At 41.2% G+C, this 25,338-nt stretch overlaps 2 protein-coding genes across 3 annotated transcripts in view; one reads left to right on the top strand and one right to left on the bottom strand.

Annotated features, from left to right (window-relative positions):
* Nucleotides 1-25,338, top strand: part of CAST (calpastatin) — a 356,278-nt gene that overhangs the window by 61,080 nt on the left and 269,860 nt on the right. The window lies entirely within an intron of this gene.
* Nucleotides 7,160-25,338, bottom strand: part of ELL2 (elongation factor for RNA polymerase II 2) — a 49,396-nt gene continuing 31,217 nt past the window's right edge. For both annotated transcript variants that reach the window (XM_065745594.1, XM_065745595.1), the window contains exons 4-12: nucleotides 24,762-24,925; nucleotides 21,960-22,219; nucleotides 19,203-19,327; nucleotides 18,795-18,888; nucleotides 16,803-17,367; nucleotides 14,547-14,616; nucleotides 10,436-10,607; nucleotides 9,330-9,374; nucleotides 7,160-9,201 (exon numbers count right to left, since the gene is read on the bottom strand). In XM_065745594.1, the coding sequence (XP_065601666.1) occupies nucleotides 9,085-9,201; nucleotides 9,330-9,374; nucleotides 10,436-10,607; nucleotides 14,547-14,616; nucleotides 16,803-17,367; nucleotides 18,795-18,888; nucleotides 19,203-19,327; nucleotides 21,960-22,219; nucleotides 24,762-24,925 (1,612 nt within the window). In that variant the 3' untranslated portion in view covers nucleotides 7,160-9,084. The remainder of the gene's footprint in view (nucleotides 9,202-9,329; nucleotides 9,375-10,435; nucleotides 10,608-14,546; nucleotides 14,617-16,802; nucleotides 17,368-18,794; nucleotides 18,889-19,202; nucleotides 19,328-21,959; nucleotides 22,220-24,761; nucleotides 24,926-25,338) is intronic.

The raw sequence follows: 25,338 nt of genomic DNA, 5'->3' as shown, positions 1-25,338 counted from the left end.
TCCCCTCCCCTCCCCTCCCCTCCCCTCCCTCCCCCTCCCCTCCCTCTCCGCCCTCCTCCCTCACCTCCCCTCCCCTCCCTCCCTCCCCCTCCCCTCCCCTTCCCCTCCCCTCCCCTTCCCTCTCCCTCCCCTCCCCTCCCCTCCCCTCCCCTCCCTCCCCTCCCCCTCCCCTCCCCTCCCCTCCCCTCCCCTCCCCTCCCCTCCCCCTCCCCTCCCCTCCCCTTCCCCTCCCCTCCCCTCCCTCCCTTCCCTCCTCCCCTCCCCTCCCCTCCCCTCCCCTCCCCTCCCCTCCCCTCCCTCCCCTCCCCTCCCCTTCCCTTCCCTTTCCTTCCTCCCCTCCCCCCTCCCCTCCCCTCCCCTCCCCTCCCCTCTCCCCTCCCCTCCCCTCCCCTCCTCCCCTCCCCTCCTCCCCTCCCCCTCCCCTCCCCTCCCCCTCCCCTCCCCCCTCCGTTCTTTTTCTCTTTCTCTTTCTCTTTTCTTACTCTTTCTCTTTCTCTTTCCCTCTTTCTCTTTCTCTTTCTCTTTCTCTTTCTCTTCTCTTCCTCTTTCTCTTTCTCTTTCCTTCTTTCTCTTTCTCTTTCTCTTTCTCTTTCCTCTTCTCTTCTCTTTCTCTTTCTCTTTCTCTTCTCTTTCTCTTTCTCTTTCTCTTTCTCTTTCTCTTTCTCTTTTTTTCTCTTTCTCTTTTTTTCTCTCTCTTCTCTTTCTCTCTCTCTCTCTCTCTCTCTCTTCTTTCTTCTTTCTTTCTTTCTTTCTTTCTTTCTTTCTTTCTTTCTTTCTTTCTTTCTTTCTTTCTTTCTTTCTTTCTTTCTTTCTTTGTCTTGTCTTTCTTTCTTTCTTTCTTTCTTTCTTCTTTCTTTCTTTCTTTCTTCTTCTTTCTTTCTTTCTTCTTTCTTCTTTCTTTCCTTTTTTTTCTTTCTTTCTTGTTTCTCTCTTCTTTTTTTTTGTATTATTTAAGGACTTTCATTGCCTAGAGATTTATTCTCACTGAGAAAATGACCTCTTGTGAAGCACACTGGAAAGAAAATATTGTGCCTTAACAAGGTGACAAGCGTTTTGTACATTCAGGAAGCAGAGGCATGTCAGAGTGTGCTTTGTGTAAAGGCTGGAGCTGCACGTAAAGAGGCAGTGTGTCCCTCAGCATCACAGTGACAAATGTCTTTAACAGGGAGAAAATTAGAGCGTACAGTCATTGGCTATGTCTCCTTTCACTCCTAACTGGAATCAGGAGGAAAAAAAAATATTTTGCAGAGTAAATAAATGATGAAGGTTGAATTGTCTTGATCGTTTTATTGTTTACCACCCAGTCAGTGGGCATCTCCATGACCTGACCTCACAATACCCCTTAGCAGCCCATGTGGAAGACACTGCCCTTGCTTCAAAAAGCTGCCTTGCTTCATAAAGCTGGCACATCTTGCTGCAACAACCTGAAGTTTCGTGTTACCAATGGCATAGCTTGTCTGATTTGTCTATGCATAAACAGAAAGAGTTTTCTGGGTGATAATAACAAAGCACAATTAATTTATTAGGTGATTCAGGTCTTTCCTTGTGTTGGTGGGGGAGTTGCACCATCTTGTGAATCACTTTGCATGTTAGGATGCAAGGTGAGGTGTGTGAACGCTCATCAGGGTGACTTTTCTGCTCAGGAGCTGTTATAAGGACAAGCAGTTTGTAATAGCCATGGGAAAGGCTCTCCTTCCAAATGACCTGAGGACGCATCTACTCCTCCAGCCACCTCCATTTGGTGGATTCTCCTTGATGGTATGCACCCAGATTTGCCTCTAGTTTGGATGCGTTTCTTTTTCTTTTCTTTCTTTTTTTTTTTAACAGAATCTTGTCACAGATTTTCTCAGGCCCAAGATTTTCTTGCCTAAGTCAACACTGTTGGGTCCTCCCCATATCCGTATTGCCTGTTCCTGCAGTGACTCACAGAGGGCCGTGTGAGGTGCTCCTGGTCAGGCAGCAGAGATGCCAGCAGCCATGCAGCTTTGAAACCCGAGCACTGTGAGCATGAGGAGGCAGAACAGGACACAGCCTGACCTCTAACAAACAAGCCATGCTGTCCTTCTCTGAGGCAGCCTGGTCTGTTTTCTTTCCATAACATTATGCCTCCGGAAAGAGCTGGCAGTGCTTTTCAGCAAACACTGGGTCGCTGACTCAAAACATCTTTGTCCTGGAGGAAACTTTTCGTGGGCAGACATGAGGCAATCTCTGCAGAATGTCAGAAATCACAGCAGATCCAGCAACCCGTTTGAACTGCAGAAACTTTACCCCAGCGGTGGAAAAAGGCAGACCTACCTGATCAGATGCACATCCCTGCTCCTTCTGCCAAAGCAAGCAGGAAGGCTGCAGGAGAAGGTGCCCGCCAGGAGGAGCAGAGCCTGGAGCAGAGGGCAGGGGGAAGCCGCAGTGTTCTGCTGCAGGTCAGGCAAGGTAAGGGCGAAGACGCTGCCGCAGCCTGGTGAGAAACAGGCTTGGGTTGGTTTTAAGGACTGAAAAAACATGGCAAATCTTCCTGCGGAATTTTTTCTCATCACCTCAGAGCTTTGGGGATGTAACTGAGATCAAAAGTGTTTTTGCAATGCGCCTGGCTCTGCCGCAGCCTGTGCATCCTGCGAGGTTTTTCCAGAAGGCTATCTTGCTGGCAGATCTTGGGTTTGAACAGGCTGAACTTTGGGGTGCCTGGGGAAACTGAGCCTTCTGATAGCCACGGCTCAGCTCATTCCTGGTGAAGAACAATGGTAAATATTGTTACAGTAGTTTGCCATTGTATGCTGGAAAAACGCGCAGCCCTGTGCATGGCTGCACTGAGCAAACACAGGAAAGGGGCTGAATTCTGGCAGGGAGTGTGCCAAGTGTTGGCAGTGTGGCCCAGAAAGGCAGGCTAAACCAGCCTCACTCCTGGAAGCAGGGACAGCTTGCTGTGTCCTTGTTGAAGTATTCTTGTGACTGTCTTCATTTTATTGCCCTCATTTTCCTTGGTCATCTCACCTTTTGCTACTTACTTCTCAAAGTGCTTCATCCAGCATGGAGAGAATGGCAGCATCGACTTCAGTGCCCTGAGGTAGGGCAGTGAGCTGAGGGCTTTGCTGCTGGTGGAAATGGGAGTCCAGCCATGGCAGGAGCTCCTCAGTGGAGGTGATTTCCTCTGCCTGGATGCCTTCAGATTCACCACTTCCTTTTGTTGGCTGTATTCTACAGTTGAGGGCAAGAGGGAAAAAGTGCTCTTAGTCACTTTTGACATAACGAAGCAATTTGAGGTGAAAAAAAAAAAAGTTGTTTTTGTGGGTGCCTGAATTAATGAATTCTGACTTCCTTCAGATTTTCTGTCCTGCAGATGTTCTTTTTTTTCCTACAGCCTTTTCTGTCTGGTTACCACTGGGGCACCTAAGAAGGATGAATGTTCCAATTAAAATTTTTCCGGCTGCTGAAGGGAAGTTTATTATCTGCTTAGAAATAAGAGAAGAAAAATAATCTGGAGGAGGTATGTTGCATAGAGATGCTCGAAAGGGTCTGTGGGTTATTGCTCTCTCTCCTCTCTCAAAAAAAACCCACCACCAAAAAAAAAAAACAAACCCAAAAAACCAAACCAAACAAAAACAACTGCAGCAAAACAAAGCCTCATCACCCTGAAATAATAATAATAATAATAAAAAAGAGAAAGGAGAAGGTACGTTTGCTCCATGGTAGCTGCACGGGCAGCTGGGCTGGGGATGGATGTTCTAGGCAGAGATTTGCTGTCTGTCAGCAGCACGTCACCCCGCTGGGACAAAGACTCCAGGGAGATGTGAGATTGCTGCCCTTGTTTCTATCAGAGGCACTGCCTCTTGCTGTGCTCGGTGTTTACTTTCTGTCGCTCACCTCGCTGGTGGTCAATATTTACTTGCCAAAGACTTTAACTTGCTGCCATTTCATAGAAGTCCGTCCTGCTTGTTACATGCTCACATGAGCTCCTTGCTTTATAATGGCTAAAATTTAATTTCCATGCTTTGTTCTCAGCCCTGCTGTGGGGATTTACTGAATTAATATAAAACAAACCCTGAAAGATAGAGATTCTTTTTAGGAAGAAAACCACCAGATTTTCTTCAAATTGTTAGAGAAGAAAAAAACCCATTTCAAGTTTTTCTTAATTAGTTGGTGATGTAGAGGATCAAATTCAAACAAAATCAGGTCTGCCTCTTCCTGTCACACAATTCTATTGCTTTCCATGTAGTGTGTATCCTTGTGACTCTTGCAGTAACCCATGAGATTATTTCTCCTGGCAGTTCCCTCTATTAGAAGACCAGAAGAGAATCAGAGCAATGGTCACTATTGGAAACAGCATAAACACAACTCTGTAAGTCCTTATCTGAGCTACCATCATCACAGGATAAAATTCAACTTCTCTGCACTTGCTTAGAAGAACGTGATTACCAGGAGAGTTGGTGGATGCCAGGGGCAGTCTGGAGTCCCTCAAAGTGTTCACATAAATCATCCTTTTCTGCCACCGGTCAGGTTGGCACACTGCTCAAGGCTGCTGGCTTCTGGTGTCTGCTTTGAGATAAACATGTGTTTCTATGTTCCAGCATCGTTGTTCCATCCATACTTCAGTCCTGAGCACAATTGTTTCCTCTGTGCACAGGGCCTTGGAGACTTTCAAGAGCTGGTCAGAGAAAGCTGGCGGTTTTGATCTGCTTCCCGAGCACTTTGTCTGAAGGACCAATAGCCAAGGCATACTCTTGTCAGCCTAAGAAAATTCACTGCATGAGAGCATGGCTCTCTGAGCTTCATCACTACCATAACTTTTAATTCCAGTTAATTCTTCTACTGGTGTGGTCACAAGGAGGTCATTGAACAAGCACTCTTCCTGCTGGCTGCAGCAAAACTCCCTTCTTCTTCCCTTCCCTTCCCTTCCCTTCCCTTCCCTTCCCTTCCCTTCCCTTCCCTTCCCTTCCCTTCCCTTCCCTTCCCTTCCCTTCCCTTCCCTTCCCTTCCCTTCCCTTCCCTTTTCCCTTCCCTTCCCTTCCCTTTTCCCTTCCCTTCCCTTCCCTTTTCCCTTCCCTTCCCTTTTCCCTTCCCTTCCCTTTTCCCTTCCCTTCCCTTTTCCATTCCCTTCCCTTTTCCCTTCCCTTCCCTTCCCTTTTCCCTTCCCTTCCCTTTTCCCTTCCCTTCCCTTTTCCCTTCCCTTCCCTTCCCTTCCCTTCCCTTCCCTTCCCTTCCCTTCCCTTCCCTTTTCCCTTCCCTTCCCTTCCCTTTTCCTTTCCCTTCCCTTTTCCCTTCCCTTCCCTTTTCCCTTCCCTTCCCTTCCCTTCCCTTCCCTTCCCTTCCCTTCCCTTCCCTTTTCCTTTCCCTTCCCTTTTCCCTTCCCTTTTCCCTTCCCTTCCCTTTTCCCTTCCCTTCCCTTCCCTTCCCTTCCCTTCCCTTCCCTTCCCTTCCCTTTTCCCTTCCCTTCCCTTCCCTTTTCCCTTCCCTTTTCCCTTCCCTTTTCCCTTCCCTTCCCTTCCCTTCCCTTCCCTTCCCTTCCCTTCCCTTCCCTTCCCTTCCCTTCCCTTCCCTTTTCCCTTCCCTTTTCCCTTCCCTTCCCTTCCCTCCCTTCTCCTCCCCTCCCCTTGTTTGCATCTGATCCAACTGAAGGTGTCCCCTGTTCAAGGGGTTGGACTACACAGCCTTTCAAAGTCCCTTCCAGCTCAAACGATTCCATGATTCTGGGAAGGAAGACCCTGGCTCTGGGCTTTGTTAAGATTTTAGGCATGGGTCACCCAGCCTGGAGCAGGGTGCTTGGAGCAGCAATGCCCCTGCTGCTCTCTGACCTTGTTCTGCAAATGGTGTTCAGCTCCCTGCCCTGCCCCAATCCCCCCCAAGACAAGGAGTGCCCCACAACTCAGAGTTGCAAATTGAACATTTTATTGAACTCAAGTTGATGCAGAACAGAAGGGCAACAATGGCTCAAATGTTCATTGACAAAATGCCCCAAAGATGTTTCATGCACAGAGTTTTAATACAGTTTGCATGGAAACAACTGAAAAAAAGTTCTGCGCTACTCTCTGACTCAGAGAGGGGAAGTCACAGCCCTGTTGTAAGCCGTCCCAGATGCTGCCCTCCATGAAACAATCCCATACCCTTACACAGAAGAAGGGTACAGAACTGCTGGCCACATCCCTCCATCCTCAGGTACACAGAGTAGAGCAAAACTTTTGAGAAGAATCATACTTCAAAGTAGCCATAAGCCTTCACATGGATCAACATTAACATATCCAGAAAGACTGGTTGTAACAACACTATTTAAAGAAAGCTAACAAATGAACAAGGTTACAATATCAACACTTTAATTCAACTTGTTTAAAACAGCAACTTTGCTTCCAATACTTACATGTATTACAAAACAATTTCAAATATTTTTACTTTTTGATAAGTGACAAGATCAAATGAAGACTTTGGAAGCAGTCAACAGTGATCTGCTTCCTGTGATGGTTTAGAGCATAGCTACTATTTTAAAAAAGTTTTCTTTGGGCATAGTTTTTCCCCTGCAAACCACAACAAGATGGGAAACCAGTCCTCATAACTTGTGATGATTATTTTTTTTTTCCAGACAGCTGGAGAGGGCTGACACCCCCTCACATCTCCGTGTTTTTTGAAACCGCAGTGAGATCCAGCTTCCTTTCAGGAGGAGGAGCATCTGCCCCTCTACATCAGTCATTTGCTCCAGACCTGTTGTAGTGTATCCCCAGCCAGCATGCCGCCATCTGCAGTGCTTGCTCCTCTGAGCAAGCAGGACACTTGTATGGGGCAGGGCAATAAAGTCACAGGCCTAGAGTCAGTGGGCTCTTCCACATCTGCCAAACAGGAATGGCAGCTCAAGGGCAACGAGAGATATGTATTGCAAAATAGTGCCACAATTTTACATAGGCTGTTTGGTATACTTGCAAGGCTTAAGAAATGCTTGATGCAAATGAGCAAAACCTTCAATTAAGGTCTTTACAGTAGCTTGTCAGATCTCATGGTGATGCACAGTGGCGGACCTCTCAAGTAGCATTAACCTCCAGCTGCAACAGACACACAGGTAGTAAACCAGAAGATGCATGCAAATACAGGTCAGTCTTTTCACATACAAGGAGGAGAAAAAATTGTTAAACACACTCATCTCAGTTACACAGTGGCAGTTCAGTGAATGGTAATGACACGTGGACAGCTGTATACCAGCACTGCGTGTCTCACAATGGCAGCTGAACTCAGATCTGTACACAGCTTAGACAAAGAGCACTGCACTGCCAAAACAGAATCCAGTATAAGAAGCTTCCCAATGAGAAGACACTTTGCTGAAAGTTGGGTTGAAATCCAGCCATCCAAAGCAGATGCAGAGCAGTTAACAGCTCCTGCACTTACACCTAGGCACTGCTGTCCGCATGCCCCTGTGCTTGAGCCCAGATGAATGCAGCTCTTACTGCTCAGCAAGAGGCCATCCCTTTACTATGCCATTTGAAATGTGAAGGTTAAGCCAAGGGACCCACAGACAACTTGGCCTCAAATATGTCATACAAGTCATGCAACAGAAGAGAATGCCTCTGCGTGCTGTTTCATCTTCGCGACTGCAAGATATCTGAACCCACAAACTTAAGGCAAAAATCCCCACTTATTTGAATGCATATTTTCAAACATTTTCTGGTTTACAGTGATATACAACAGTTTATTTATTTATTTATTTTTATGCTGGAGATAAATTTTATTAGAGATATTACCACTATTTTGGCAAACATTCCAAAATCATATTTGTAAACATAGTGCTTCCCTTTTCTGTTGGCTGCATTTTGAAAAGACAAACATAAGATAAAGTAAGATTTTGCTCTATTCTGACCAGATAACCCGTGTTTTCACATGACAAAGCAAGCGGTGAATTAAACCAAAAGAAAATAGAAACTGCATGAAATGAAAATTTGTGCTGTTTCGTGATCACAGTATTCCATAGTTAAATACATCTGTTCTTTGTTATACTCCTGGCACCCAGGACAAAAAAATCTTTAAATATACATTTCATGTAGGCAATAGCATCTTTGCATAACTCTCTTCAAAAAATACTTTATAGCAGTATATAAATAGGTAACCTACATGTTTAGTTTAATAGTCTTGCCCCAAAACTATATATCTGTTTATTTTTTTTTCTTTAAAGTATCAATTTTACCAACATTAATAAAGCTGACAAACTACTGAAATGGAAATGCTCTCATCTTCCACAATAGAAGTAGCAATTTTGTAGGAAAAAAACAAACAAAAAAAACCTAGAGCAACACTCGTCAGTTGTTTTAACCTGAGCGTTTGGCCTACTTAGAGTAGTTGGAGTAGCAGCTTTTTTTTTCTTTTTTTCTTTTTTTCCCCTCCTCATCATGCATGCTCACACCCACACATTTTTGCATACACACATCAGGCACACACTTTCAGACACTGGTAGGCCATGTAGTGCTTCCCAGGTGTTTCAGCAAGGTGGGAAGCAGTGTAGGCTAACGATTTAACTACACTAAATACACACAAGCAAACACCTTAAGGCAACCATTGCGATGGGGGATTTAAGTTGCAGTGATGAGTTTCTCTAATAACAAAGATGGGCTGTATATAGGCTTATATACAACACCTTCTTAACCCTCCAAAACAATGTTTTTTGTTTTTTTTTCTTGTTTTGTTGTCATTGTTTTTTTCTTTTTTTGTATTTTTTGTGCAAATTTCTAAACCTTCTACCATTTAAGGCAAAGAGTTTGCATTAACAAGAAAGGTCAGAAAAATAGCCTTATATTTATCCAAAAGTATTTCAATTTGCTACACTATTTTCTTAAAATGTGCAGAACTTCACAGTAGATGTACTGGGTCCCAGCACCTACTGGTAAAATGATTTTTATGGACAAACATAAGTCTTGAAGAAAAAAAGGGACCAGAGAAAGCAGCTTCAAATATGCATATAAACAACATCAGCAACAACAGAAGTAGTCAACTCAAGTATACTAATACTGAAAAACTTCCGTAATGCAAAAGTTCAGTCTTCTTAGAATCTTAGAGCAACTCATCTGAAATTTTAAATAAATAAGTTTCCATTCATTCACATGTGCTGGTCCAAGCAGAAGACTAGTGCTGTAACTCTAATTGCTCTTTGTCAAATTCATCTATAAGTCTTTTAATGTGAGATAGCTTGTTATGGAGATATTCACATCTGTGTTTCTCTTCGCGGTAGTTGGGACTAGACTGCAAAGATAAAAAGAAAATTAAAAGACATGGAAATATCTGAAGTTGAGTATTTCATGTCCTCTGCTTAAAAATGGCCAAAAGCCCATTCCAGTTTCTAACTCCCACAGACCTGGTGCTACACATACCTGTTGTATCTTTCGATACTGTTCTAGGACTTCCTCATGAAGCATCTTAAAAAACAGAAGGATTGAAATGTGAAAACAATATAAAGAACATTTCATCACTACTAGAAAATACAACCAGAGCATTAGAAAGCAGTTCAACTCAAGATATTTTCTTATCCAAGAGTCATCACTCTTTTCTGAGTCACACAAAGAAAAGAAAAAAAACAGGCCAACAAACATAGAACATAGCCCAGATCTGCAATTAAATCTGTAAACAAGCAACAGGAAGAGAATGTGTTTGAAGATTCCCTTTGTGAAGTCACTGACGCCACTGTAAAATACTTGCTTTCACAGGCAGCTCAATTGGGTGGAGCCTTCAAATAAGGGCTAAATGACTTGTTGCATGGTTTTGTGAAGCCACAGAAGTCAAGAGTTAGCCAATGTAGGGTCAGAACTTGTATGTGAGTTCTGTAAGGCTTCTCTCCTTTGTCTGACTGAGCAGTATTGGGGATTTTAAAATACTCCCTGCACTCACAAATGCATCTGCCATCTGTGTAAAAACTTACAAAAGCTAGCCAGACATCCTCACATCCAGCTAGCCAGACATCCTTATCCAAACATCCTCATCACAAACAATTCAGGAATTCTGGTACTGAACATTTGGAATACGCATGTCCAAACACAGTCATCCCAGACTTGAACGCTGGAATACAAAGCTTTTAATGCCTTTATTTGCTAAAACTTACAGTTAGAAGCCAAATAAGTTTGTGGCTGTATGTCTTGCTAAGTATACAAAATAAAAGTTTCCCCTTTAAATAATAGGAATCAGCAGGTCAGCAAAGCCTGGGGGTTCTTTTGGTCTTTTGGCCCCTTTGGTTCTTCTCCCTTCTCATCAGTGTAATAGTACTCTCACCAGAATGCTCCGAGGCGGCCAGTGAAACTACAGCCAATCTGATAACTCCTGCTATAAAACCAGTTACTTGGTGTTTCTTGGACACTTCAAAATCATGTCAACATAATTTATTGGATCTCGAAGCTGAAGCACCTGCATTTGCTGAAAATGCTGTGGGAATTCTGTGGGAGGTAAGAGGGAAGTAAGACAAGGTCATGGTTTTACTCTTCTTTACCTGATATTCCTTGGACCCTGGAGAAAGCTGCTTTCGTTGCTCATCAAGCTTCATGAATTTTCTGGCAATACTCTCCATCCGAGCATGCAAACTTCTATATTCATCATACTCTGCATTGAAGTCATCCTTATAATTTTGGCGTTGCTCATATGAGACTATAGCTATGTATTTTCTAGTAAAAAACACAAATGCACATTCAATCTTACACCAAAGACACTTCATAGTATCAAACAGATTCAGTGAGGGAAGGGTTAACTGCTGAGCCCTGCCCTGCCTCACCTCCTCTGCAAGGAAAGAGCTAATTGCTTCCCTGAAGATGAAGAACTGATTACTTTGTCTGTACCCAGATACCAACAGGGGCCCAAGCACTTCAGCACGATGTGCTACCAGCAACAAAACGATTCTGTGACAAAAGCACCAAAAGATTCTCAGAACAGAAGTTAACTCCAGAGCAGAGTGAGGTCTCATGGAGACTAAACAAAAGACTGAGGCTAACCTAAGGCTGGCCCATGCTGGAAGCCCTGCTGGGCATGACAACGAGGGAAGATGATATGACTAGTCATGTTTGAACACAAATGGAATGGAATAGTTCAGTTAGAAAGGACCTCCAGAGATCATCGTCACCAACTGCCTGACCTCTTGAAGGCTAACCAGAAGTCAGAGTATGATATTCAGGGCAGTAATGCCTCAAATGCTGGCAGGCATGGGGCATTCACCACCTCCCTGGGAAGCCTGTGACAGTGTTTGACCAACTGCTTGGTAAATAATATTTTCCTAACACCCAGTCTGAACCTATCCTTGGCATTTTTGTGCCATTCCCATCAGATACAATAAACACAGCCCATTGCCTCCCTCTGCTTCCCCTCCACAAAGGGCTGCAGAGAGCAATGAGGTTACCTTCTGGTCTTCTCTAGAGTACACAACCCATTTGCCTGCAGCCTCTCCCCACAAGACATGCCTTCCAGCCCTGGTAGCAGCTTTGTTGCCCTCCTCTGGATGTTTTTCAGGATCTTAACATCCTTCTTAAATTGTTGAGCCTAGAGCTGCAGACAGTATCAAGGCAAGGCTGCACCAATGTTGAAAGTAGTGGGGAAATCATCTTATTTGACTAGCTAGTCTGCTGTTTTTAATGCACTCCACAATGCAAGTTGCCCTCCTGGATGCCAAGGCACACTGCTGTGGTTCACAATGAACTTGCTGTCAACCAGTAACTCCAGAGTTGCTCTCCTGCCACTTGTTTCCCAGGTGAGGAACCTGGTACTCTCCTTTGTTGAACTTCATGCCATTGATGATGGTATCCCCCTTCCCTACAACCTTTTGAGCTATTCTGTTGAGACAGCTCATCACTCGGAGTGTGAACCTGTTTATTCACAGCTGGACTGCTCCACAGGCCTTACTGAAACACAGAAAGATTATACCCACTGCCTTTCCTTTGCTCACCAACCAGGTGACCTTTTCAGAGAAGGAGATCAAATTATTAAGGCAGGACTTTCCCTTCATGAGCCTGCACTGACTGTGACTGATGATAGCTTTGCTCATTAACTGACTTCCTACATCCCCCAGTACAATCTTCTCTGTAACTTCTCCAGGGACTGAGGTTAGATTCAGAGGTCTGTAGTTTCCTGGTTTCTCCCCTACGCTCTTTTTGTAGATGGCTGTAACGCCAGCTAGTTTCCAAGTTTAGGTTAGGCAGCAGAGACCTCCCCAGACTCTCACACCCTTCATTAGATGGTTGAGAGAAGTGCAGCACTCATCTTCAGAATGCCTTCAGCACTCTGAGGTGGATCTCATCTGGTCCATGGACTTAGGAACACTGGTCTGCTGCAACTGTTCCTGCACAACTTCAGTGACCACAGACTGGAAGTCACTGCTCCCTCCAAGTCATGATTGTCCATGTTGGAGGATAAGGCAGACAAAGATCAGTCATTATTATTAAATACTGAGACAAAAAGGGTATTAAATTTGCTCGACTTCTCTTAAACCCTTTTGATAGTGATCACCTGTATCAACTAGCAGTGTTTTCCTTTCATCTCCCTTTGCTGCTGACATATTTTTAAAAAGTCCTTTTTATTGTCTGACGCGACAGTGGCCAGCATCAATTCCAGTTGAGCTTCTGCTCTTTTCCTGTTTTCTCCCTACTGCAGATGGGACTGAAGCTCTGCATCCTCCCCACAAGTCCTGACTTTGCTGCTTGAATTCTATGTTTTCTGCCCTAATTCCATGAGGGCCAGGCCTGTCTTCTGCCCTGCTTGCCTGCCTTGCAGCAGAATGGAATTGACTGATATTTGGCATTCAAGACGTGATTCTTGGAAAGTGACCAGCACAGAGACCTAGACCCTATAGAGAAAATTACCAGAGGACACTATTAACTGGCTACCTGAGTAGCTTCAGATTTGCTTTCTTAAAATACAGATTGCTGTCTTTTTTCTCCTTGGCCAAAAATTATGAACTTAACTACTTCATGATCACTATGGCAAAGACAGCCACCTAGAATCACCTCCACCCTGTTGGTTCTCAACCAACAGATCCGGGAGGTCACCTTTCCTAGTTGACTGACTAAATATTTGTGATAGGAAATTATCTGCAGCATACTTTAATATTATACTAATGGATTATGTAGTACTTAGAGGTAAAAGAGGAGCTAAAATAAACTATCAAAATCCTTTAAACTGGATCAATCTGAAGGTTTGCTCAAGGATTCCATCTTCTCCTCAGGACAAGGCAGATGCCTGAAGCAGCCCTATGTAACTTATTTCCAGCAAGCTGTAGCCAACAGGTAGATTATCTGCACAATTCTTTGCAAGGTTGCTTCTTTCACAGAGAATTCTCCACTGAAGTGTTTACTCCCAATCAGAACTCAAACACCTTTATGAAATCTTACATTATCTTTTTCCCCTTTTAGCAAAGCTTAGAGGCACCCAACTAAAACATCAGACCACATAGAATAGTTGTATGCCTCTCTATGTGAGGACAAAAGATTTCAGTTCATCACAGAAAGCTCAGCATCACTGCCTTCAGCTTACTTGGGAAGCAGAGGACAAAAAGCTGAATCTATTTTAACCCATAAAAGATTTGGAATTAAACACAGGTTTGAACTATCAGCACAACACTTGAAGCACTGAACTGGTGCACTGCAAAGCCAGACTTACTCTTTCTGCCCACATCGCATTACTGAATTAAGTATGCAGAAGCTACTTCCCTGTCTTACAGTGTAAAGGATAATCCTTCCAATTGAAAATTAGGTAAATTTTATCTTTTTGGCATGTTAATCTGATGTGTGACTCTCTGTTAAGAAGCTAAAATTAAACTCAACTGGGAATTCTTTCTTTGGTTTTAAAGAGTGTGTGCAACCACTGCAGACGTGCATTTAATATGTGACTTTAGCACATTTATATCTATTTCATAGCTATAATTAAGAAGCTAAAATTAAAATGTGAAGTTCTTCCCTTATCTCTAGATCTTTGGTCCATGATTCTGTTGTTAAACTGGTTGTTTTGCCACAGCTTAAAATTATCACTGGTCATTTACATCAAAGCTTTAGAAATAACTTTGATGGTCCTGCTAGTTCATATATACACACTTTATAAATGTAATGTGATTCTAAATTCTGCTAATTTTCCCTCACCTCCTTCCCAACTTAAATCTGCTAAGTAGTGAAAACAAGATCTTCATTCAAACTTTTCATACTCAGTACTGTGGCTTTCAGCTCTCCTGTAGTCAAAAAAGAAAGCAGCACATCCTCACATGTCCTTTTATTTTGGTCTTCAAGAAGAATGAAATTAAATGTGTGGGTTCTTCGTTTGTTTGTTTTAAATATACCAAAGCATATTAAAAATTGTTCTTAACATTTTTCCTCCCTCAAAGTAATTAAAGGGACAAGCTTAGATTTCAAAATTTAACAGATACTCAAATAAGACAGCTGGTTAACTTAAAACACAATTTTAGAATAATGTCAAGTTCCTTTATAGGAAACTGCTGTTATAAACTTGTCACTATTCTGCAACTACATTTTGGTAGTCTTTCAATTTTGTAGCTAAACTAGACATTTACAGGTGAATTTTCAACTGCCTCAATAAGCAGCAAAGAGATTTTAAATGGTCACTTTACTCACTTGAAGTAGTCTGGTAGTTCATCTGTTGATGAAGGAGAATGTGTGGAGGCAGTGCAAGTTTCTTCAACTCCTACAGAAAATCAGACAATTATGATAAAACAGATTTTTAATACAGCCAAACAATAAGAACCTAAGAGACCTGAAAAAAAATTCCTATAGAGTTCTGTTCTCACACTGAAATACTGAAAACAAGCTCTAGACACTAACAGGGCTCACGCGACCTTCTCCACAGTGTACAGTACCATGGTTTAAAAAGAGGGCATGACTACTTTACTTCTCAGGTTCAGCATGACCAAAGCATTAACCAGAGGTCAACTTCTATTAATTCAAGACATAATGTGGCATTTGCACAGCAATTGAAGTTACGCAGCTTGAATAGCTGCACAATTAGACAGCTTGATTTATATCAGCATTCAGGTTCCTGAGGACTGCAGTACGTGGACTAGAAGGTTGAATTTCATTTTATGCCACATTTTTTTTCCTTCCTTCTCTGCCCTTTCTGGATATCCAAAGCTAGATTTGATTTCAGCACTCTTCTAGGCAGGAAAGACAAGACCATTGCATATGGATAACCGGCATTCAGGCTTCAGTAATCTACAAGAAAGATGTGTTCCTCACTAATGTAGCTATACCAGGTTTCAAAGTTATCTGTACTTGTAAATTTCTCTTTCTCTCCTAGATGGCATTGTAAAAGCACAGTATACACTCAATCATTTTGAAAGAAATATTTCAAGGCCCATCTATCTTTTTGACAAATAAGAACAGGTGCTTTAAGGAAAAATAAGGTGGAACTGGAATTAGTGTTCTTTTCTGGTATATTACTGAACCTGTGTCTTTTTTTCAATTGGTGTTTGTTGGAAAGCTTAAAAAACAACAACAAAAAATACTCGAATGACAATTATTACCTTACACAGCCACTGTCTAAGCACAGTATTTCTGCTAATGCTTAGCCATTTTTACATAGCTGTAAGCCACGTGAGCAAAGTCAGAGAAAATGAGTTATTTTAAAACTTCTACAGAATTTGATTACATTTAATATCAAAATGATCATGGAGAATAGCAGGAAGCACAGTAAAAAGGTAACGTAGAAATCAGAACAATATCTAAGGGAAATGGAATCAGTAACATTAACAAACAACTTCTGTGAAGAATTTTGATTGCAGCATTTCGCTTCCAAGAACTCAAGCACTATTAGCTTAAATGGCTCAGCCCAATTAAAAGCTACAATGTAAGGACCAACTTCAGAGTTAATACAGATTTTTGTTTGCTGAGCCATTTGGAATTATGTTGCTGACATCTGGAGAAAGATGCTCACGTGTTTATACAGTCAAACGTGAATATTTTCAAGGTCATCTCACACTGCACGTGAGCACAGCAGATATGTGGAAAGACCACCTCAAAGCGCGTTTCCTACATGCAGAAGAATACTTCAAAGGGGCACCCTGCATGCCCTAAACATGCTCTCAAGCTGTGATAGCTAATGGCCAGACCTGTCTTCTAGCCTGATTTATTAGTGAGTTCTGTGGCTAGGATGGAGAATAGCTTACAGTACTGCTAAAAGCAAAGCTCACGAAAACTGTGTGTCAGTTTTTGTAGGTTTTAGATTTTCCATGAAAATGCAAGCTGCCATGAATCCTGTGTTCCAATACATGATCAAAAACATTTATGCCCAAACTCTGTGCTTCAGTAAACTACCACGCAATATCTGTATATCAGGCTTTTCTAATTAAGTGTTATTAGTGTACAAGCTTTAAAATTTGTCCATTAAAAATATGCAGTAAATTTTAATGAACTATTGGTTTAATGAAAGACAAATTAAAAAATAAATCAGTTACTTGTGTTTTTCTAGCATCCAGGCACTCTGACAAAGAGTTACTTTTCAACAGGCATCCATGGAATATTTCTTGGTTTTAAGGATTTCAGTACTGCAGAGTGAGAATTCTTGAAAATGTACCTAATTTTAGATAAGGCTCTTGCATAACAAGTTCAGCCTCTGCTTCTGAACTCTTTGGTGGGATTTGTTTCTTCTTTTCTTCCTTTTTTTTTTTTTAAAGAAGAAACTGGAAACTAAAATGTAATGTGTGGCAAGACAAAAAAAATATTTCTAATTCTTCATTATCGTAAAGTAGGGATAACAGTAAGAAATTTAAAGTACAGCAAGGGAAAAAGTAGACAATGTTTCTAGCTGCTGGTTTTACTAGCATCTTTTCAGAAAGTCTATTCATGCAACAGATAGGAGAAGCAGCATATTAATACCTTCACCTGACTCCAAACCAGAGGGGCTTTCCATCACGGCAGTCTCTTCCTTTCTAAGGTCCTTTTTGCTTTCAAACGTTCCTTCATCTTTCTGTTTTCCTGTAGTGTCCCGCTTTTCAATTTGGTCCTTCTCCTTATGCTTTTTGGCCTTCTTCATGGACTTTTTGTACAACACCACATCCTCCTCACCTGCAAATGTGGGATGTTCCAATTTACCAGTGGCAGGTGCTGAGGTTTCCAAAGGAGTCCGAGAGGTATATTTTTCTTGCTGGTGCTTGAAGACGCTACTGCCACTTTGGCTGATGCTGTCTACAGGCAGATCTTGCGTCCCACGCCCCTCTGGTGTGCTGGGGGAAATGGAGCTGGCAGTCTGGGGCGGATTGGAGGCAGGCAGGTGGGCGGCAGGCAGGGATGGTGGGGCGGGTGCTGCAGTGGCAAGGGTTTTCTTCTTGGGGGGGGCAGGTGGGTGGCTGCTCAAGGATGGCTGAACTCGACTGGTGAGGTGGGAGATCCTCGGCTTCTTGTTCATCAAGGGATCAATGAAGTTGAAGTCCGAGAGCCGTTTCTGCAAAATAAAATGGATTAGCAGCATTCAGCTGAATGAAGAACATCTAAGAACAAGCAGCGAATGAACACAGATCTAACACCTAAAGAAGAGATGACGAAGAACAGGTCAAAAAAAACAGTTCTGCTGCAGCTGCCACTCCAGCTATTTTCCCCAGCTGAAACACAGGTTCATGCCTTCCTCAACGAACTTGCTGTGCTTATGTTGATTTACAAATTGGCTGCACTTGTAATCTGAGCTCTGGGCACTGTTCTGTTCCATCTTGCAGCACAGACAGGTCCACAGCACACACACATTGCTGCTGTTTGATGGGAAGAAAATAAGGCAAAAATAGGTGTGCAGTGCCTCCACTTTTTAAACTCAAAACATCTTAACAGTGTGAGACTTCAAGTACTTTAGAGTTTATTCTTACAAACAGGCTCTGGTGTACCCAAATTCCTATGAATTTCAATTGCATTTAGGAATATACAGTTTCAGTCAAAGAAAGCACCATACTTTTCCTTACAGGAATGTATTTCACATGGATTTTTTCAAGCCACTTCTGAAGAGTCTGTATCGTCTTTTTTTATTGATAGGAAAGCAGGATGCAAGTATCTTAAGTTTGAAAAGGCCGGGGGAAGGTGGGACCCACTGATCCAGACCTCCCTTTTACCAGGCATCATAACGGGGATTTAAATGATGGCAGCAAGAAGAAATATATTCCTCCAAATAGCAGACTGCAACTGTAATTTCTGCTTATTGTAGGTTTCCTAATATATATAATCCTAATATAATAAATATAATCCTAAGCATTATATTTAAACAGCAGCACAGTTATGTTTGTGCACGTTTGATGTGTTTTAACTACCACACCACAAAGAAACCTGAACACATGCAATCATATAATAAAATATATATGTACATTTACAGTGTCAGAACGCCTTCCTACACACCAAGATAAACAGATCATGGGGCAATACAAGATAACGTTAAGATTTTAATCAGGAAGTACATGATAATAACAGGTAGCCAACAACTTTAGTCTCTACAGATGAGCTAGCTCTTGAAAGGTCAAGGTGCTGTTTTTTCATAGGTGTTAAGCTAATGCCTCAGCTTTTCAAACACTACAGGGGTAGACACTGACTGATCCAGATGTATTTACCAGATAATAAAAGACTTGTCTGTCTTTCTGAAGATTTTAATAAACATTCTGATACACAGAAGACTAAACATAGCAGCTTTTAGGCTATGTTATCATTAAGTCTTAAAGTCTTTGACAGTACAACCATCTTCAAAAAAAAATGTTAAGCATACAACTAGAAATAAATGCTTCAGTTTTTTCATATGGCAAATATAATACTAGTGCTTTGTATTACAGCTTTTACTCCAACATAAGAGCAAATTATATCTTAGTACACTATAAATAATTTTACAAAGCCACAAAATACCTGGGAAGGAGAAGCTGATGCAGCATCGTTACTAGAAGTTACAGGAGATCCCAAATGACTGGTGCTGGTGGTATTCTGAGATGAATTAACTTTTCTGTAAGGATTACCCACATTTCAGGTTACAAGGAAAAAGTACCCATGTCACAGTTCTTTCACTGTGGCAAAACACATTTTCTAAAACTGTTGTTTTCTTTCTCCTAGAGCACGTGTCCAATCTGATAGCTTTATGTTTTTGTTCCCCTCTTTCTTAAAGTTACAATGAAAAAATAAAAAATAAAATAAGTTTTGTTACTACCACACATTAAATACATTATTTGTTTTATATGTGGCCCACAGCAATTACTCTTCACTCAGCGCAATGCAAGCAAGACAAAAGGTTGGACACCCAAGTGAGAGAACTGAACTTACCTAGAAAGTATTAACTCCAATGTCTGTTTATCAATCTCATTGTATCCAGGCCAGTCTTTCTGAACATCTTTAAATAAATAATCCTTCAGAGTATAAGAATTATCCTTGGGATTCAAGTTGGCTACCTAGGCATTTACAAAAGGGAAAAAAAAAAAAAAAAAGATCATCATACCCAAATGTAAACCACGGTAGTTTAATCCACGGTAGCTAAATCAACAATGTAAATAAAATCAAGCACCAGTTTTTAGAGCTGAAGGTCCAAGTAGTTCTCATGCAATGAGTGCTGAACCCCAGAAATATGGTCCAATTTGGATATAAAAGTTTGGCTTTAAATCCCCAAATGCCACAAGCTTCTATGAAACTACTTTTACGAAAAACTTTCTCTGCATCACATATTTCTGTCTTTAACTGCAGCTATGCCAGAATGAAGTACGTGGAGAGGCCTGAACTGCTGGAGGACACCAGCAGTCCTTATGTTTGACAGTGCTGTGCTATGACTGCAGAGCAAAACAGTCCTTGGCAAATGCTTCTGTCACCACCTCAGTGACTGCAGACAGAGCAAGAGCAGCTGTATTAGCTATCACTTGTCCTGTAAAAAGAATCAACTTTCTTTCTCAAGTGACTGCATCACAAGAAACTATACCTTTCTATTGAAAAGGCTCACCTGATAATGAGGAATACTCTTATTCCTTTAGCATAAAGAATAATTATTCATCCATTCAATTAGTTTTAAGCCACACTGAATGTTCACAGGTAGAAAGAAATGTAACTGTGCAAATACTTATCAAGGTCTATTTAGAAATCAAGATATAGAGCTAACAGAATGCTGTACAGATGCATTCTTGCAGACAGAGAATGGACTGTACCAAGATGCTGTCATGAGAAAGTCACACAACTCTGAAAATAAGTTGTTTTTTAATCTTCCTTAAGAATGGTATACAGTATAATCAAACTCAAGTCGTCTCTACCAAAATCTAATGACTACTGGCACTCAAATTGCTGTTTCTGGCTTCCTACTTTGATACCTGCTCAAACTTGCAGAGAAAATCTCAGAAAAATAGTGCCAGTCCATTTGTCCCATACAGAACTCCCACTTTGCACACACCACCACCACCACTTTGTGCTACTTCGAGTATTTTCTCTTCTATAATGTTTACTATTAAAAGGTGTGAATGAAAAAGGAGGATTTAAATGTGTTAGTGGGTTAAGAGTAATTTGTTTTTTGCTGTCTTTTCTGACACATTCTCGTACCTGATTTTATTGACACTGTGGATAAATAGTTAACTTATGTGTGTGTGTGTGTGTCCTCTGCTTAAAAATAATTCAAAGTAAAGAAAACAGCATATTTGTGAACTGTTTGCTAAATCTGAATTAAAGCAGTATTCTAAGATAATGAAGTCTATGAATATGAGAACTCAGTTTTGGCTCCTGTCTTTGGGCTCCTAGAAAACTAATAATGAAGACAAAAAAAATGTCAACAAGGCTCTTCATGGTGTAGTGCTGCTAATGTCTTGATTTCTGAATGCAAACTAATACCTTTAGGCAACTCACACCACATAATAAAAAGAGACTCCAAGAAAGTCTCTAAACATTGCCAAAAATAATGGAAAAGAAAACCATTGTTATACATTTTTTTACTCTAGTAAGCTGAGCTTGTGGAACTTAAAATATAAAATTAATTATTTATGAAGTTGATTAAATTCATATTTAAGAACATGGCACAACTTTGAGGTGTAAAAAAAGAAAGCAAAAAAAACCCAAACTGTTCCGGACAGCAAAACTTATTTGAACAACCACTTTTTAAAAGTTCAGTATATGAATAAAACTGCATAAATACTGAGATAATCATGGTAGTAGTTTTCAAAACTATTCTAAATGCACAGGAAATACTCCCACTTTGCATGCACAATACAGCCAGAGTCTACAAGAATAATTAGTATTAAAAACATTGTAGGCTATTTTAATGAGCCTTATCAGAACTATTTCATTTAAAAATAGCAGTATGCAACACACTTGAAGACAGAGCTTAGATGGCTCATCTACATCATGCTACAGGCCTACTGAAGATTTTGATGAATACGATACAGAAATGCAACAGGAACTCAACTCAAAGGGGCACTGGAAAACTAACATGCAGGAAAAAAGCCTGCAAGAAAGATAAGGACAGAATCCACACGATAGCAGAGCAGGTCTCTGCTCCCCAATTGAGACCACTGTCTTTCTCATTTACTGTTTGAGAAGAGTCCCTCCACTGAATCACAGTCCAGTCAGATCCCAAAGAGCAGGCACAGACCATCTACAGCACACCAACTACATACATGTGAAATAATAACTCAGTTCACTACTGGACTTTGATCCACATAAATTTTGGGCAAGAAATATTTCATACTATGAAGAGCTACATCAAGCAAATGAGAGAAAGAATGGTCAGGTACTCTTAATTAACTAGTTCAGCAGTTTCCTCTTCAACAGAGGGAGGAAAAAAAGGCATTAGGAGCAACAAAGCTAAATATAGTTAATTGCTGCCTGCCACCCCAGCAAAACAAAACTACCCCCCACATATCTTTTAATCTTTACTTTCCTCACTTTGCATTTTGAAGCACGTGCATAAAGTCAGTTGAAACACTTAAATGGTGAGAGGTTTATATAAGGTGTTTATTATGTTCTTATTTAAATATGGGAGTAACACATACCATAACACATACTAAAAGAATAGCAGGAGTAAAAAAAAAAAAAAGCTGGAAACCATGATCTCACCTGCTGCAGGATAGCTGTAAGGGAATTCCTATCCTTCAGGTTGACACCATCTCTCTGCAAACGAGCAAGTAACTCTGGTTTCTTGTAGGTCTTCAGGGCCAGTAAGTGAATCACTCTGTCCCTGTATGGTCGCTGAGAAACACCACTGTTTGCATGAGTCTTCTTTATTGTATTTGCTGGGTTTATGGGTGTTGACCTCTTCCTTTCAGGCACAGGATCTGGAATGCTTTGTGGCGCTTTTCTTATCTGTACTCTTTTTCCTAAATTAAGGGTCAAAAAATAAAACGTTATGCATGAGTTTGGGAGAAGACAATGAAGCTGATTTTAAAGAAGTCACTAGGCCAGATAATCTGTAAGAACTGTGTTTGGTTAGCATTTTAAGATCCACTGGTAATATACAGAGGAAAGATGCATTAAGGTAGGAATTCAGAACTTATTCAATACAATAAAAATCAGGTAAATCAGTTATATCGTTAGGAAGACTTTACTGGTAAAACTAAATTGATGCTGATTTTATTATTTTTCCAGTTTATGATCTTAAGTAGTAAATAAAATCAATCAGATTGTTTTTGGAAGAATGCAGTTTGAAGAAAAAGTCTTCTGTACAATTAAAGCGTTCATCATTAATGCCAAGGAAGACCAAGACTAAACAAACAATAGCACTGCTGCTTAAAGAGACTACCAACCTGATGTTCATCACCAGACCTACTCAATTTGAAAGAGGAAAGTTCTCCCTTCTTATTACACATGGCCATATACGTGGCATCAAGTTTGGTAGAAACAAAATCGAACTGTTCTTGGAACCACGACAAATAAGTTTTAAAAGAAAGCCTGCAGAGCATTTTGGATCAAGTTCTACAAAAACACATTTCTCAACTGGAAGAACAATGCAAGCATTTGCAAACAGTGAATCCAGAATGTTAAAAGCAACAGCACTCAGCCAGTAACTTGAGTTTCCCAGGAAAAGCCCTCCACTTCTCAACTCTGTTTTTAAATAGCATTTGCTATAGAACAGGAAACAAACAAACAAAAATCCTGCAACGTTACACAAAATCACAAGAAGTGAATTACTTGCAATCCACCAGAGGATGTCAGACAAACAAGGCATTTTTCAGTTGCTAACAACTCGTGTTTGGTTTATGAGGGAGGCTAGTGAGAATGTGTCATAAGAACTGCAGCTCTACCTCTCTTCCATCAGCAATGCTTGGAATTCAGGAAATTTCTGGAGTCACAGGAAAGAGAACAGCACATGGCTGTGTTTACATACTGCTATTCCCAAGAACAGTGAAACTTTATTGCCATTCTGCAGTGAAGGCCAAATCTCTATAACCTTTCTACCTCCAGGTTTTGCCCTTCTGGTTTTCAAGAACAAACCTAACCACAAAAAACACACGTGACTATGCTTCTAGAGCAACATGAACTTGCCAGTTATGTACTAATGCATTTGAAGTGTTGTGTCAAGGTAAACACAATTTAGATACGCACCCCTGGCACTACAGATAGCGTATGCAGCATTCAAGCAAACAACTTCTGAAGTTATGTCTACAAATCACTTTGAAAAAGATCAGCTGAAAACATAACCAGACATTACCATGAGTGACAGCCCCAGCTCCCAACCTGAGCTGCCTGAAGCATGCTAAAAGCCACCCTTCGTACCTCAGTAGGAATTTAACCCTGTCCTGTCCTCTCTTTGCCTATGCCAGCTTGAGACAGAAGCACCCCCAAACACCATCATTCTCCCGCTGTTCACCTTCAGACCCCATTTATGTAATTTAAAACATCCACGTGGAGCCTGTTTAAGCAACCACCACAAAGATCACAGATGATACCCATGTAAAACAGAGCTTCTCCATGCAGAAGCTGTTGCAGCATAGAGCAATGTGGCACTTCTCACCTTGCAGCCTGGACAGTGCACATCCCAGTCCCAGCATTAACCCATGCCCAGCACTATTCCCACAACAGAGGCCACTTGCTCCTCATCTTGCTATTTTAAGAAGGTTCTGTAGACAAGACAAGGCACAGGAACATGCAGCTTGCCATGGCAGGGGTGTCTGCACCATCACAGAGACAAAGCCATGCTGGCTTTTACTGCACAGAGGTTGATGTGGCCTGTCTGGCTCACTGCCACGTCCTGCCATGGCACTGCATGCTCATCAGGGTTCTATCTCCAATCATCTTCATGCTCCTTGGAGAAACAGTCCTCAAAATGATTTAAAGATGCAGTGTCACTTGTGCTTTTTGTTCTGCACAAAATGATTAAATCCACACACAAATGACAGAGTTATTTTACTTCTAGAATTTTTTTACCAAAAAAAAAAAAAAAGTCTTAGAGTAACAGTCACTCATTCATGATAGTGGCATAAACAAAATCCAAATAGCATGTATGAAAAGCACGTTTTTTCAAAGCAAGTACTCAAATTTGTGTAAGAGATATCCTTGATGTTATTTTTTTTATTACAAGTATTGGTTTAGCACGGTATTCTAAAGTGCTGTTACAAGACCAAAATATGAGTTACTAAAACATGAAAGGTATGTGTGTGGGAAATTAAAACCCTGCACCTCAATAGTCAAAATTTTAACCAGCCAGATAATATAGGAATAAGGAAGGAAGAGCTGGTTTTCTGGAGGAAAATTAAAACTAACCTTTCATGCAACAACAGATTTTAAATCTGCAATATGATAGCGAGCCACCTAAAACTGAGTCTTCTGAACACATAAACTTTGCTAACAATATGATGAAAGGACCAGTTACTGAGTTTGAAAACTTACAGACATCTAGTAGAAAAGGAAATACAACCATACCTAAATATGGTCCACCAGGCTTAATAACCTTTGCACTTCGATTGCGTAATTCCTCTTCTGCTTGGGTCATGCGCTCTTTGGTCATCTGATAGGAATCATTTGTTGCACATACAGTAATTTTATTCTGTATAAGTCCCAGGCTACTCAGTTGTGAGGCTCCAGAACTATAAAAACATTGAAAAAAAATGAGCCCAAGCACTATTTCAAGTCTAGAAGTATGGTTGTATCAGAAACCTAAAAACCTGCGCTAACAGGCAAAAAAAAATGTTTTTCAGTTCTCACCGCTAGGTAATATATGCTTCAAGTCATTCTACAAACCAAACATCGACGTTTTATCAATGTTATCTGTCAGTATATTCACAGTATTCTCATATAATCACATTCAAGAGACAAGCTCAGGATAGTATAAGTTGGTATACAAAAAAACTACTGCAAACTACTCAGGTTACAATGCAAACTAAAGCAGTCACAGGCTGCATGTAGCCCAGCTCCTACCCCATGCCATCATAAAGGCAGCGCTTCACAGTGGAGAGGCCCCGGGCACACAGCCATTGCTCAGCAATAACCAAAATATTGG

The sequence above is a fragment of the Cyrtonyx montezumae genome, unplaced genomic scaffold (assembly GCF_038088225.1).
Source record: "Cyrtonyx montezumae isolate F1298 unplaced genomic scaffold, pur_monq_1.0 scaffold_36, whole genome shotgun sequence".
Classification (NCBI taxonomy): Eukaryota; Metazoa; Chordata; class Aves; order Galliformes; family Odontophoridae; genus Cyrtonyx; species Cyrtonyx montezumae.
Note: the sequence above shows the minus strand (reverse complement) of the source record. Positions and strands in the feature narration are given on the sequence as shown.